At 36.9% G+C, this 16,031-nt stretch overlaps 1 protein-coding gene across 1 annotated transcript in view; it reads right to left on the reverse strand.

Annotated features, from left to right (window-relative positions):
• Window positions 1-16,031, reverse strand: part of DENND4A (DENN domain containing 4A) — a 52,678-nt gene that overhangs the window by 19,671 nt on the left and 16,976 nt on the right. Inside the window, exons 4-14 of the mRNA XM_054169265.1 lie at window positions 15,279-15,528; window positions 13,665-13,734; window positions 11,967-12,136; window positions 11,032-11,273; window positions 8,698-8,764; window positions 6,264-6,322; window positions 5,435-5,579; window positions 4,645-4,820; window positions 2,845-2,945; window positions 757-975; window positions 326-471 (exon numbers count right to left, since the gene is read on the reverse strand). Of these exons, the coding sequence (XP_054025240.1) occupies window positions 326-471; window positions 757-975; window positions 2,845-2,945; window positions 4,645-4,820; window positions 5,435-5,579; window positions 6,264-6,322; window positions 8,698-8,764; window positions 11,032-11,273; window positions 11,967-12,136; window positions 13,665-13,734; window positions 15,279-15,528 (1,645 nt within the window). The remainder of the gene's footprint in view (window positions 1-325; window positions 472-756; window positions 976-2,844; window positions 2,946-4,644; window positions 4,821-5,434; window positions 5,580-6,263; window positions 6,323-8,697; window positions 8,765-11,031; window positions 11,274-11,966; window positions 12,137-13,664; window positions 13,735-15,278; window positions 15,529-16,031) is intronic.

Here is a 16,031-nt window from a genome sequence, read left to right on the forward strand (position 1 = left end):
TAAGGAAGAGAATTCTCTGGTAAAGAAGCTCAAAATTGCTACTTCAGTCAGAGTATTACACTTCCTATGGCTCAGTATTTCAGATGCTTACATACATGTAAAATCAGCACTTCTGATTTGTTCTCACTTGTTTATGCTTTCAAGAATCTGAAGCAAAAAATGGAACAAAGGCCATAAGGAAGAGAAAAAAAGGAGGGCTCCAGTGACTAGGAAGAAGGTAAGAGAAAAAAATAGGAATAAACTTGCATTCCAAATAGATTCTATATCAGATAACCTAAGGAACAGCAGAAGAGAGAAAACAATGTGAAAATAAAGATATTCTTACTTTATCTACGCAGTCATCAAAAAATGCGAGGCTTGCATCCTTATCACTGACAAAAGAACACTCTTCAATGAAACGAATAAACATCTGAGTTTTGGTCATCAGTGTGTAGAACTTCTGATGTGAACGATCTCGACTTTTGAGGAAACCTATGGAGTGAAATCAGAGGCTTGTAAGAATGCCCAAAACTAAACAGCCCTCACTAGACATCAGCATAGCTTCTAGTACTGTGCAATAATCTTTCTGTAACCTTTGCCACTGCTATGCAATTTTTTTTCTACACTTAGATTTCCATCACTCACAACACTAACACTGCAAATTATTTTCTTAAAATAAGAGAGAATCTAAAATGCATCAAAAAGGTATTGTCCTGCCTAAACAATTCAATGATTCTGTGAATAAATAATAAACATAAACCAAATTAGACTCTTCACCTTGTAGCTCAAAGAGAGAACTTGCATCTGTGGCTGTTTCAGATGGTGCCTCTGTTATAGGCCTGAGGTAAGACCTGTAACCTTTTAGTATCGAGGCCATGAAACACAGGAACGCTTCCTGGATCTCCAAATCTAGCAAATGCAGTTTCTTCCCAGAAGTAAAATCGTAGTCATTCATTGCCAATTCCATTAACGCATCTTCTCTTGGTCTCTGTTGCACTGTGAACAAAACCAACAATACAAAGTTTCACATAATTCCCCCCCTCCCAGCATTAGTGAAAAAATAAATTCTCTTTATCCCACTAGATTCACTGATTATTGAGTTCCATTCTACTTCAATCTGTTCCAAACTTAGTGATTAAATTCAGTCCTGACAGATGACAATGGATTCAGCTGGACCTTACACAACTCCTGTGTCTCTGGATATTGCCCAAAGCATGATGCATTTACCTTTTCAGCACATTAGTTACTACAGCAACAGAGACAACCAGTATGTACACAGCTGAGAAAAGCCTTCAACGAAAGCTGTTTCTAAAAATATGTGAAAATTAAAGCAGCATATTTTAGGGACAAACACACACATGGGATGTGTATTATTACTTCTTTTAACAGTGCCTTTAATTTCCAAGTGTTCCCTAAAAGGTGTCTATATGTATTAAGTACCCACATATACACAGAACCACCTTAGACTGATACCAAGTTAAATTGTTACAGCATAAATTGATTAAAATCAATTCAACCTTATTTGTACAGAATAGAGAATATAAGGTTTTAAAGGTTTTCTAAAGACATTCTCACACTAAAATATACCAAAATTTTTAGGCACCAGGCAACCATCATCTATCAGCTACAGAGATCTTTTTTGAGCAGCACACATCAATAAGCTTCTGTTTGCATACATTCTGACAGAGCCAGGATCAAGTTCTGGTGACTTTCATAGTCAAGAAGGTGTAAACAGTCAAGTAAGACACTACAGGACAAGAGCAAATGGCCTCAAGTTGAGCCAGGGGAGGTGTAGTTTGGACGTTAGGAACAATTTCTTCACTGAAAGAGGGGTTAAGCACTGGAACAGGCTGCCCAGAGCAGTGGAGTCACCATCTCTGGAAGCAGTAAAAAAAAATTTTAAATGTATAGATGAGGTGCTGAGGGACATGGTTTAGTGGTGGTCTGACAGTGCTGGGTTAATGGTTGAACTTGATGATCTTAAAGGTCTTTTCCAACCTTAAAGACTTCACAGAATCATAAAATTATTACCTGCTGCCTCTGCCACAGCAAACTGATTTCACAATTGTATTATTGTTCCTCAAGGCTTCCTCCAATGCCTCTAGAAATCATCTTCTAAGCAGACAGGTAATACCAGAATGCTGATAGACCTCCTTCACACTTTACAACACCTATGAACTATGATGCCCAAGCACATCAGCTGGCCTTGACTACATTTATTATCTCCAAATGCCTTGCTCTAAAAAAATGTCACTAGCATCATCCCTACCCAGTTTTTCTGCTTTCTCACATCACTGTTGAGCACATCTTGCTCTGCTATACTTGAGGACTTTATCATAAAGGACTTCTTTCTTAGAAGTGTCCAATAATTGTGTTCCACATTTACAAATCCTATGTTTATGAAATACTTGTTACTTTAATCTAAAAATTTCAGGCAAAATACTATCACAGCATGAGTCACGTCCAAGCCATCTCAACTGTCAAGACATCAGACTTGAGCAAGTTTTGAGGACAAGAGTCTTTATTAAGTCCTGGCCTACTTCCCTTCTCATAAAAGCTCTGGTTTATGTGGGTGTTTTTTTGTTTGGGGTTTTTTTTGTATGAGAATAAAATCAACACAAAGGGCTATCTATTGAGCATCACCATATATATATATACACACACACACATGAAAGTCTCCTCCAACCCAAAAGCCCCTACATGGGTTCTAATCTCTGGACTTAGAGCACAGATTGTCCTGTTCTGCATGAAAACATTATATTTAGTGTAACAAGTGACTTAAGAACATATTTAATTATCTATATTTATCTGTTAATGTGGCATGCTGTATCCAATGTAAATCTTACTGTGTACTTTCCCACTCACATTCTGCCAGTTGCTGATATAAATTACTTAAAGTGTTCATCAGGTTTTTACAAGGCTTCTTTGGTAAGATCTTCCATGCAATAACTTTCTTATCTCCAGTTCTGGAAGGCAAAAAAAAAAAAGCATGAATATTAGTGGAGCATTTGTGTATACAGAGGATTTAGAGTATTTTTCTATCCCACAGAAATGAGGAAAGCATACAAGATGTGCTACATTAAAACAGGACTGAGAAGGGTTGAAAACCAACCAACAGAACCTTGATTCACTACCTGATTTCCAAAAATTTGATTTACTACATGGAGATTTGATCACAGCCATCCAACCAATATTTCAGGATGACGATTATGCAGCTGCACTGTATCACTGAAATCAATCCACTTAGAACTGATGAGGGATGGATTAACAGCATTAAGCACCTGCCACTGTACAAGCAAACACCACACATGCCACGTTCTGAGCTGTAATTACTTAAACCAGGACGGAGATAATGACTAGAGTGTTCATACTCACCCCAAATCAATTTGATATGATAACTGCTTTGTGTTTAGTGCATATAGATTTGGACTTAAATATATGATTATCATGATTTTGAAAAAATAAAATGACAACATTCTTTGTCAACAGAGGGCACCAGCAAACCTCACTGGGCACAAAGTTGCAAAGACTGTAAGCGTTCGTTTGGCACTTCCCTCCCCGCCCCCCTCCAATGAAACAGAATTAATCTGTTCTAAGAAAATGCATAGAAAATCAGCTAAAAGTAGAGAAAAAACAGCTGTACTGGAAATAAATTACTTTTCCATTAATATGTAGCTAATTAGACAAATACAGAAATGCACAAACATCTGTCCTCAAAAAGTAACTAAACCAAAACTGAAGTTATCGCAGTTTAGTTTGAACTAGTTCATGGAAACTTCAGAGCAGAACCTCTACACAAACTTGGTATCAGCAAAAAATCCTTAACAGGAACTTCTACTTACAAATACTTAATATATGCAACTTTCTCTAAACCCACACACAACTGGGGAAGCAAAAATAAAATCACAAATAAAGAGAATTTAGGAAGAAAGAAGTTTTTTGTTAGGCACAGTAATGCTGAAAGACTGCTGCCAGCAGGAGGATGATAAAAAAGGGCACTGACCAGATCTTTTAGGAGTTACACTAAGTGTTTGTTGACCATATTAATTATACTGAAATAAAAGTTTACTTCTGAAAAACAAGTTCAATTAATTTTGTGTGGTTTAGAAGCCTTAACCTCTTCTAGTTTTGTCTCATGTCATCACAGGAACTGATTCTTTGTTTTGAATATCAGAATATGGAGTGTTTCCCAGTGGTTTTACCAGTGTCTCTTACTAGTATTTTAGATATAAAAGGTCACATCTCTAATTCTCAAGACGAAAGGAGTATGATTTAATTATTATCATTCTCAAGCAGATGCCCATATGAAGATTCCAGAATTTCTTCAACACTGAGAAAGGTGATCATGAAAAACATCAACAACTATTATTCCATAGGGACAATGAAGTGAAGCACAAAATGGCTAATCCAGTAAATGTGCTAATGTGTGCAATATGATTTTAATGTAATAGAAGGCAATAACATTCCATGATGATTATACCTCCACTCTGCAGCACTGCACAGGAGATATAATTTCTAACATGCTCACTGATGATGATGTATTGGAAAGTTCAGAGGTTTAAAACAAGCAAAACTCCCTCAAAGTTTTGCAATAATGCTAGATTTTGTCTTTGAAAATGGGGGGGGAGAATTAAACCAAAATATAATGAGTTAATCAATACTTACTGAGATATTGTGTTGGTATCTAGATCAACACAACTAACATCCGGTGGAGGGTCATAGAGGTCAAAGTATCTTGAATCAATTCCCACTATGAACGGGCATGGAGCACTCAACACATCTGCCAGTGCCAAGGGACAGAGGGGAATATAGGGGCAAGGCCAGTGGAAGGGAAATATCATCTTTGAAAATATGCAGAGACAAAACCATAGGTTAAACATGTACAATAATGTACAAAAATATCCCAAACTATCCTCTTTGAAAATACACCAATAACATAGGTTAAACATGTACAGCAACAGAGTCTGTGCAGGTATAAACCACACTTCACTAACTGGCATTTCAAAACTATTTACCAAGGCAGATAATGATTAGTGAAAATCTAGGTGCAAATTATTACATGAAAAATGGACTAATTTCCCTACAGCTCGATGCGTTTCATTTGTAAGAAAACAAAAAAAGCTCTTCAGTATAATGCACTGTCAATAGTAGAGGTAGCAAACAATGCTTAGTGAAGACAGGCAGGAAAATAATAGACCTTTAAAATTCTTCTGCATGAGAAGAATACAGTGATAGCTGGGAAAATATTTACAGTATTTATACACAGAGAACCAACAAGAGTAACTCTTCTTCTTCTGTCTTCATAGGATACCATTAGTGACATAAATTTCTCTAATACTTTATTTCTATTTTTATTTTAAGCAACCTTCAAACCTAACATCACCAACTACAGATGTTATTTAAAACCCATTCTTTTTTCCAGTTACAGGTGCATGATTAAAAGAATATTACTTACAGAGACCAGTGCCTCTGTCACACTAGTAAGGACAGAAGGTCGCAACGAATGGATGAGAATTTTATGCTCGGTCACCGCAAATACAAGTAGAGTTACTGCATTTTCAGGTCCTAAATTCTGAAGTAGTGTGGAAAACTTGCCTCCACTGTTACAGAACAGAAACACACTGGTGAGTTACAGAAGATCATAAAAACAAAAACAAAAAGAGAAAGAAGTGTTCAGTAACAAACTAGAAAGCCAAGGCATTAGGGGAGGATTTTACAGACTTCAATCTACAAATCTTTGTTGAAGGCGACTGTGAAGCAGACTGCTGGGCACACTTCACTGCTCAATGAAGTATGGTTACTTCCCAAGAGTAACCATGATTCCTTGAGACTCTTCAATTAATCCACCTAGACTATTTTTAGGAGATGATTTATTTTATTTTTTATTTTAAGAAGCAATTTACAGGGAGGCAACATATTTGTTTAATCATTCTCCTGCACAGGAACACAAAAGTTAAGACAGCCACAGAGGTCCTTTATTACATTGCAACAGAAAACCTGCACTATCTTGAGAGTCTAGGTACCAACTCCAAGAAAGGGGATGGAACAAGTTATGTTCTGCCTTAAGAACTACTAAAATTATTTGAAACAACACAGATATTGTTCATTTAGTATGTCTCCTTGTCAGAGTGCAGGTCTAATCACACAAACTTCAGACACACTGGCTACAAAAGGCACTGGACAAGGTCAGTTAATTTACACAATCACAACTCAAAGTACCCAATCTTCTCCACACTGCAAGTCAGAAAATGTGCCACAACTAAACAGAAGATACTGCTACTTGCCTCAATGGAAGGGGTGATGACACAGGCTGGCTAAGAATCAGGTTATCATGTGGAGATAGCTGAGAAGAGATTTAAAAATACATTCCTCTTATTCTTAACTCTAGGAATATTTATTAGAAATCACATTCATATAGCCAAGAACATCTAAAAATAAAATTTAAACTAAGCTGAACCTTACATATCCCTGTCTTTTAGTAAAAACCAGGCAAGTACACTCTTCCTTTCTTAGTCAGAATGGAATATATTGCATATTCATAAAGAGGAATTTAAACTAGCTAATACTGCAAAAATCTGAATATATTAACTGCTGAAGAATGAAGCCTCCTGTATCTCAAGAGAAGTAAGGAACCTTCATGTACAGCTTTCAGGGGCCAGAGTGGGGATTCTTTTGACTTAGGGGGAAAGAGATGGCTAAAACGCATTAAGGAGAAATGGCAGATTGTAATTAAACTAATTTTTTTTTTTTGGAAGGTATGAGAATTAAGCCATTAGCTGGCAGAAATGGCTTGGCTCAACCCAGCTTTGATAGCATCTTTAAAATTTGCATTAGTTGAAGATTCAAGGCAAAGATCTTATTAATTCGCATTTCTTTATTACAGTGATGTGAGGAATCATTCAAACACTCAGCATGAACAGGAGGATTTGAATGAGGACAAGAAGAGAAATACACAATCAATTTATCAAAGCTCAGCTAACATCTTCAGACATAGCAAATCCAAGGTAACAAGATAGTAGTTAGCTTAATCCTCCCTGCTAAGTGCTCATGCACTGTCTATTGTACAAAATCACACATACAAGAAGCAGTAGTAATGCATGAAGTCACAGTAACTGGCACAACTAATCTGCAAGTTCAGACAACTTTTACTAGCATCTCATTTTTGACCCCACTGCAGATGACCAGACCATGGACATCCACATATCAGATGAACTAGTGACAGAAATGCTGAAGCTGTAAGTTACCTAACCCTGTGCCTCGGCAGACACACAGAAGGTATAGTAGTAAGAGGAGCCTATGCAGTACAGTTTCCCTGCTACTTCACCTAACCAAGCTGGTGAAGGCTGATGTTGCATTTATCTGCAATGACAAATGAGGATGGCCACACTGCTCTGCATGCTGGATTTGTCTTCAAGTAAGTCACCCTGTGACAAGCACCACCATTAGCTCGATCAGTGCAAGAATTCACAGGACTAATTTTTTCAGCTTGAGATAATCTTCATAAACTACTCTCTGAAAGGAAGCAGATGCCTAATGTGCTATGACTTTAGTGTTTCAGCAAAAGCAGACAAACTAAATAGAGCATCTATTCAAAGTGCATGTCTTCCCTTAGGCAGAAGGGCACTTACTGCCCCCATTCTTCAGAGGGAGAAGCCTATTACTCCATGTGCTCCTGCAGTCTGCAGGTAGTGAGGAACATCTGTTTAGTAAGGGGATGTACGACATGGGGAACAGAATCTAGCAGAGCTCAGATCAGAAACAACCTATCAACAATAGCAGCTGGAAACTGGCAATCAGGAATGCTCCTGAATGCTTTACTAGTGGCTACAATTTCTTTGAAACTTTAAAGTCTGAAGACTTAAGACTGAAGGAGGGCATGGAACCCTCCATGATTTATTTCACACAAGCAGTAACAGAGAGTAACAGCATTTTGTAACCATTTGTTGAAATAACACAGGATTGGTGGAGTAACTACAACTGGAATACAGTTGTCTTCTTAGCAACAAAATTTTAACATGTTTCTACCTGTTTTGCTCTCAGGAAGGGAAAAAAAATAATATTTCATAACACTTCAGTTAAATCTTTGAGACAGGGATTTCCTCTCCCCTACTAATGTGGTGACGTGGGTGAAATCTCAAATCACAGGTAACAATTCTGGCAATTACACCATTTTGCTCACACAGTAAAATGTGCTAGGTCTTGCAGGTAGGACAGGATAAGGGTCATATTTGGTAAAGTATGCCTCTGTGGCATGTGAGTGGCTCTTGGAACCTTCAGTAAGAGCTATCCAGCATGTAGAGAACAGCATGAAGCCCTTTGGGAAATGGGGTAGTCATGAATATATGCTTCACGTCTGGGTTTCATTCTATTTATTTATTGGTTTTCACTCAGCCTTTGTACAGTAGCAAGAAGAAAACAGTTCAAAAAAACTATTGCAAAAGTCAAACCAGATGTTGACTTTGAGTATTTTTTCATTAATTTCCACTCTGAAAAAAATATTTAAGTTGTAACCTCCCTAAAGAGTTTCTTATAATCTCTCATTAAAGTCCTTAACAGAACTGTAAAGAGAACAGTGAGAAATTTGCATGAATTTAGGAAAAAAGTCCTGAGCAAAACCCAATTTGGACCAAAAAAATTACATTTTCCATTTACTAATCTGTTCATCAGCTGCTTCGTCTCCACTTCAGATATAGCTACTAACAAGAAATGTACACTTACCTGAACTAGAATTCTTGGCCTCTGAGGAGATGGAAAAGGAACTTTATGCATGAAGTGGGAAATGTGTCTAGAAGAAAAGAAAAATACTGATTTAGTAGAAATTATACATGAATTGCTTTACTTCAAGATAAAATTATTGCCAGTAAGAGAAATTATTAGATAAAAATGACATATACTCATTCTGAAGATGGAGAGAAAAAAACAGCATCCAAACCCTACAGGGATAGCCTAAGCTTCAAACACTATTTCTCTACCAAAATGGCAGGTCAGACCATAAGCTTGGTTTGTGAGACTGAAAAATTATACAAGGAGAATTTTCATTAAAATAAAAATACTTGTGAAGCAGAAATATTGATGTTTGAGTGTCACAGTACCATTCTCCAATCATGCTTCTGAGACTGGCTTGAAATAGCACCACACCTCAGAGAGCAGAACTGCTGATTTGCAAAAAAATATTCACAGCTGAATATCAAGGAGAGTTGTCAGGTTCATTCATTTTCTTCACATCCATTTTCACTTCCAAATACAATATGTTATGTAAGATTTCTAATGAAAAAAAGTGTTAAAAGCTTTTTCATATCATACAAATTACAGAAAAAAACAGGGTTTTAAAATTTGAGTAAGTTCAAGTTTTATGAATTTATTAAACTTCCAAAAGTTTTCAAAGTGTAGGAGTTCTACAACAGCTGGAATAGATGAATTTTAAAGGTCTCTTCCAACCAAAGTGATTCTATGATTCTACATAATGCTTTTACATTACAAGAAGCTATTTGCAATCAGGAAGAAAGAGTCCATGATAAACTGCATGCTACAGCACATATTTCACTGTGATTTCTGCAACTCTTACCATTATGACAGTAAAGCACAGAGAAACCCACAAGTAAGCTTTGATTTATACAGAAGACTCACTTTACATGTTTCTGATTCAAAGCTGTAGATTCCATACACATATTTCAATGTAACTGCATACTGCCCTATTAGATGTCTGCAAACCCTCTATTTTTACTGTGTCAGGCTTAACTCTGTCACAGTTCTACGATTGCATAACTGGCATTAACCAGAGCAGCCTTGGGTCTCCTCACCACTGCTCAGTTGTCCTTCCTTGTGCCAGCAGCAGTGTCTGGGCAGCCATATGGCAGTGTGAACAGGAAAGCAGTCAGGCTGACCATGGATCTAGGGGCTTGTGAAGATGGGGGCAGAAATACGGAACACACAGCAAACATCACATTTGAACTCGACCTCAAACGCTCTTTTCCATCCTAAGCAATTCTGCGATTCTACGATCAAGGTAAATGTGCTCTGTGTGCAGAAGCAGGGCTGGATTAAAGTGTTCAAATACACGTGTATGGCACAGAAAACCTTCATCATCATTAAAACAGCCAAAGAAACTAGGCTAGACACTATATTAACTTCATGCAAGACTGTAGCTATATTTAAATCATCCACAGTAAATTCACCTGTTTACAAATCAGAGAAACTAGAACAAGCAAGGAAACTGTAAACACAAAATCAACAAGATATTTATATTTACTTCTTTCTTTATACATCCCTGGAACTCAGGCCCAAAAGTAAAAACAAATTAAATCTTTTCATTAATGGAAGTGTACACTATCAGAATTTTAAAACAAGTGCAGTAGACAGAAAGTGGAATAATGCAGTGGATAATCACCAAAAGGACTTAATCCACAAAGTTAGTCTCATAAAACTTAATATTGAAGTTTAATGAGAAAAAAAGACTGATGGCAGCAAAATAAAAAAAAGCAGGTAGTGCATTTGCAATCTCATGAATTAAAAGGTTATGTTAGGCTAGAAATGTTAAACACTGATTACAGGTATCAACCACTTCTTGGATGTAAGGCTTTCCTCTGCATTTTAAAATGGGAAACCCTTCATGTAAGAAGGAAATCAACTTTATTCATCACAAAGAGAGGAGGATTACCAGTGCAAAAAAATGCAATCCACTTTTTTACCTCCCATGATACAACAAATGGGCCTTTGAAGAAGTGCAGAACTACGTATTTCATTCTCCTAACAATGCACACAACACTAAGAAAGGATTTATAATCTCGTTCCTCCTAATCACTATGCTAAAGGGTTCAAAGCTAATTAATAAAGGCTTTCAGAGATACCTTTGCAGGCACTTAAACCACAAATAAAATCCAGGCTTTTTCCAGGAAGATACATTCAATCAATGGGGAAAAGTGCTTAATCTACCGAGACTGTTACATTTAATGTTTGATGACTATAGTCAAAGGGATGTTATAGCAAACTTTGAAGGACAAAAAAAGAGCTCTCATCAACTGAAACGACTGATGAATTCTTGAGATTACTTACTTCTCAATGGGTAGGACATGTGGGCCAGAAATAGAGTAACGATACAGAAAGGTAAGAAATTTCTTGAAAGCATCAAAGAAAGGCCAGTGAGAGAGCAGACAGATGCATTTATTTGTTTGAACTGTTCTGCACAAGTCTGACTTTCCCTCAGCAGCAGCTGCTAATCCCAGTTGAGATTTTTGTTTCTCTGTGAGATTCTCTTCAGGATACACTTCATAAAACTGAATAGCAGCACCATATACCTGCAGACAACACAGTGGATTTGAAGTCAATAAATCTGCCTCAATCTTCAAAACAATGCAAACAACCCCAAACACATAAGGGAAATCAAGTCTGTGTTACTGTCTGAAAAGTTACATAAATGCATCATCTTTTGGAGCAATCTACTCCAGATTATTCTTATGGCTGTAGCAATCCAGACTGTCTATTATTTATTTAAAACACTTGACGTCATATGAGAGTGATTAATTCATAAACAATTTAAGGGAGAGGAAAAAAAAAGTTATACAGAGCACAACTGAAGTCAACTGCTCCAACAATTGCCTTTAAAGCTGTTGCAGGAATCCTTTAGAAGCAACTCAAAGCACTATTCTGACATCCAATCTGCTTTTTAGAACAAGCATATACATGCAAGGCTGTTTCCATGCTTGCAATAAAAACAGTATACTTGCATGTATACGCAGTCAGAACTTTTATAGCTCTCTAGTTTCAAAGGCTAACGTGACTGGCAAGAGGAGGACTGCAGGTTTATATGATCAACAGTCTAGCAGTGAAATAAATGCATGTGACTCTCTAAAGCAGTCTTTGAACTAAGTCCCAAATGAACAGAATCAAGGTTGTCTGGGAAAATATTCAGTGTCATCATCCTGAACAGATAAAGCAACCCCTTCTTTTTAACTGAAATTATTAACAACAATCTTACGTTTTCAAAATACCTTTTCTGCAGAAGCTCCAGTTAGTACAAATGTAGAAAAAACTGGGAGAGGGTATTTACTGTTAGATGGCCAACATTCAATGGTTGCACCCATAGGTAGACAAAAAAGAGGCACAGATTCTGGTAATGGGAATGATTCATAATCTTCTTCGGGATACCTGCATATTAAACCTGTAAAGGCAATTTGTAAAGAAGCAGTTATGTGAGGAACAGTAGAAATGTAACTGTAATAGCTTATTATATAAAATACCCAGAAAAATTGTAGATGAACATACATGAACTTCAGAATATCAGTGAAGCTGCAAATAATCAGGCATAGTGAATGGCTGGAAAGGGGCAGCATGCTTCCAGGGCCCAAGGAAAAATCACATGGCTAAAACACTGGACTGAACTTTATACTACTGTAGGAATCATTCATAACTAAGTTATTTTATGCAGGTTATGTGCATCTCAGCTGTTATGACAACAGCTCTCATTCACCACTAGTATGAGTAAAGGCGTAAAATGCAGTTAAAAAATAACCCGAATAATTGAGAACTAAGACTGATTTCAATCATGAAAGTGCTTAATTCTTGCCCAAAGTTTCCTGAAAAATCTGATAGCATGTTAGATACTTGATAATATTTTAAACATCTGTAGAATCTAACCAATTAATTATGCTGATCTGCCTCAGCTGAGGATTCAGCTAAGGTACTATCAGACTAAAGCGTTTAGCCTTCATTTTACACATAGCTATAAAACGAACTTCTGAAGCAGGGGCTCTTAACATTCTCTTAACAGAGGTCTTGAGTTACATCATAGGGCTGCAGCAATCCATACATTCTTACTGCCAGCCCAGGGGACTCCAAACAGACTGAGTATCACTTGAAGGGATTTAGGATTTCTCTGCACTGGAGAACACAACCACTGCAAATTCTTTTCCAATAGTGAAATATTAATAAACAATACAAACTGGTGAACAAGAAAGGCAGTGGGGGTTTCCCCCAAGAAGCAAAATTTCATGCAAGATACTAGCAGGTGTGGAACCTCCTCAATTTTTTATTTATTTACAAATGTATTGTCCATCTTTCAGTTAGTCCTAAATGACTGTTGTTTACAGAAAGCAGCATCTCAAAGGAATACAAGTGAATTGAAGCTCAAGTCTGATTCATGCTCATGACTTGCACTCAAACAAAATTAGGGGTTTAAAATAAAGGAAATCTAACACATTTCATCAGAGCCACAGCAAATCTGTCTTATAAATAAAACAACAAAATAAGGATGACACACAATCCAAAAATACTTAAAGAACTCAATGCCACTGACATCCAGGGCAGTGTGGAAGTCTGCAGTATTGTTCAAAATGTTTCTCAAATGATCATAAAAATGCATCCACTTTTGCAGTATTTTCTTCTGCAGTATTCAAATCCTTAAGAGACATTTATTAGCACAAAAATCAGAGGTGGGAGACACACAGGTTTTTAAAAACCTATCAAAACACAACTGAGTTTACAATTAAAAGCAAGTTTTAAAACAAAATAGTCATGATATATAATTCTAAGGATTATTTAGTGATGTTATTTTGAAAGAATTCTTCTTGGATAATGTCATGATAGTGCCTTTGTCACATAATCCTTCAATAAAAAAAACCCCTGTATTCTACTACACAAGCCTGCACATCCCAAATGGAAGGTATAAAAGCTAAACAGTAGTTACATACCAGCTTTATATGATATGGTGTTGGTTTTTGCCACAGACTTTTTATAGCATAAATATACTGCTGAACCCCACTGTAAACCAAAAGAAATTACAGTATTACATGATGAAGTATAGCAAAAGAACATAACAGCAAGGGTGGAGAAAAACCTCCTCTTCCTTCTTTACAGAGAACCATAAACCACACAAACCCAGAGCATTTAAGATACAGGAATTTGATGCCTGCTACACTGTCCTTTCAGACAAATATCTAACTGAAATAAAACTATTGTGTTAGCCCTGAGCTACCCAATCCATGGCAGCCATCAGCCTGACCTCTAAAACAAAACTGGCACTGCATCTATAAATTCTTCCCTGTGACATTTGTTAACACAAATACAGAACTTTAAGTACAACTACCATCCATATAAATATTTAAACCTTTCTCCATTTCATTAAGCTTCTGGTTCAAATGTGTATATAGACAGATATACATGTACATACTTCTGTATATACACACAGAGTACAAGGGGTTTGTTAGTAACTAAATTTCTGTATTACTTTAATACTTAACAATTTTCTTGTATGCCTAGATTTCTATTTTAATCATGCTAATTTTTAAGCCCAACTTCTTATTCCATCTGTGATTTCACAGACTGTGAAACCCTACAGCATGCCATAGTTTTTGCAGCTTCTAAACAGCAATTTCCTTTCTGACGTTGTTATTGTTTTTAAGCGCTTTTGAAGTTCTCAGTTTCTGGACATGAGAAAAAAGAACATGGAAAGCCACAGAATGGAAAAGCCTAGCACCCTTTAAAGGCATGCAAAGCTTTTACAGATGGGAGAAGGATATCACAACTTCCATTAGACAGCACTCCCATACCCCAGTCAATGCAGGGACTGGTAGAACTGAAAAAAATCCATTTCCTAATGTCTGCAGGCATTTATTTAAAAACCAGTGCAGATCAATTTCCACGATCTTTCTGCATGATACTACCCACATACGTGGTCAGCATCCTCATCAGCATGCTGACTTTGGAAGACCTTACAAAAGCCAGCACACACAGCTCAATCAGGAGACATCTAAATATTGAAGCTCTACAAAACAAAGTGCTGTGACACCTGGGTATTTTAGCAGGTCTGGCTTTGGAACCATATTAAGGATTTAAACAGTCGACACCATCCACCACCATGTGTGTGAAACTTGCTTCAGAGAAGAATGTAAAACTACTGAAGAGAATGACATTTATAAAATGGCATCATAGGTAATGGGAGAGTTTAAAACAGAACAGAAGCAAGTTATTAGATGAAGAATTCCCATCACAACACTAAAATCAGTGTCAGAAAGAGCTGTGTCTGTAAAACCACTAGTTAAAACAGTGGCACAACAGGTTCTTAAGGAGTAATTCAAAGCTACTGAAGTCAGCATTTCCAGGTCAGCACTAAACAGATTATTTGCTCCAAGACTTCCAAAGCAGGACAAAGAAATGTATTCCTCCAAGTCTTCGAAGATTCAATTTATCTTTGGAGAGTGCTTCTCCAAATCTTTCACCTTGTACTCTGAGAACTGTCACAAACGCTTCACAAACATTACGTCACTGAGTTTCATTAAGTTCAACATCCAGATTTGGAATCTTACCACACTATTATTAAGATTCTTGTCCACCTTACAGAACGTATGTGGTGGGGTTTCTCCTTTACTTGGGATGATTATACAAATATCTGTCACAGCCAGCGTGTTTTGGGTCATGTTTTCAGATGCCCTTCGGTAAGTGATGTACACCCTCTGTGATGAGGCGCTGCCGCTGATATTAGCGGGCCGACCATAGGGAGTAGTTTGGATGATTTCACAGCCTTGCTTTACTCTTTCTTTCCCATCATATAAAACCCTGGTTAAAACAGAATGAACAAAAAAAGTCAGAAGGCATACATTTGATTTTTTTAAACCATTTGCATTAATACCATACTAAGAATAACTGAATAGCATTAATTTAACAGCAGCTCTTGTCTCATCTCTGATCAAAACATTTACTGACAAGTTCAGGTCACATTATATCAAACTACATTCTAACAGAAAAGCTATGTGATGAAATTCTATTAATTCTCCAGATAATTGCTTTTAAGTGGTTTGTTTACTGCAAAATAGTGTTGCTTTCAATTCTATTAAAGAATCATTGCCTCATCCCAAGAAGGTCACACAACTCACCCCTTTTCAATCTGCATTAAATAGGTCAAGTGTCTTTATCTCAACCCAAATATATGCATGGAAAATTATAAATGGGTTTGAAAAGTCCAAAATGCAAAGGATTACTGTTGTCATTAAATCCACTCAGCACGCATCCTTCCTTCCATGCTGGGTTACAGGATGCTCAAGTCAACAAATACCTTCCTG

Source organism: Dryobates pubescens, chromosome 17 (genome assembly GCF_014839835.1).
Source record: "Dryobates pubescens isolate bDryPub1 chromosome 17, bDryPub1.pri, whole genome shotgun sequence".
NCBI classification, from domain to species: Eukaryota; Metazoa; Chordata; class Aves; order Piciformes; family Picidae; genus Dryobates; species Dryobates pubescens.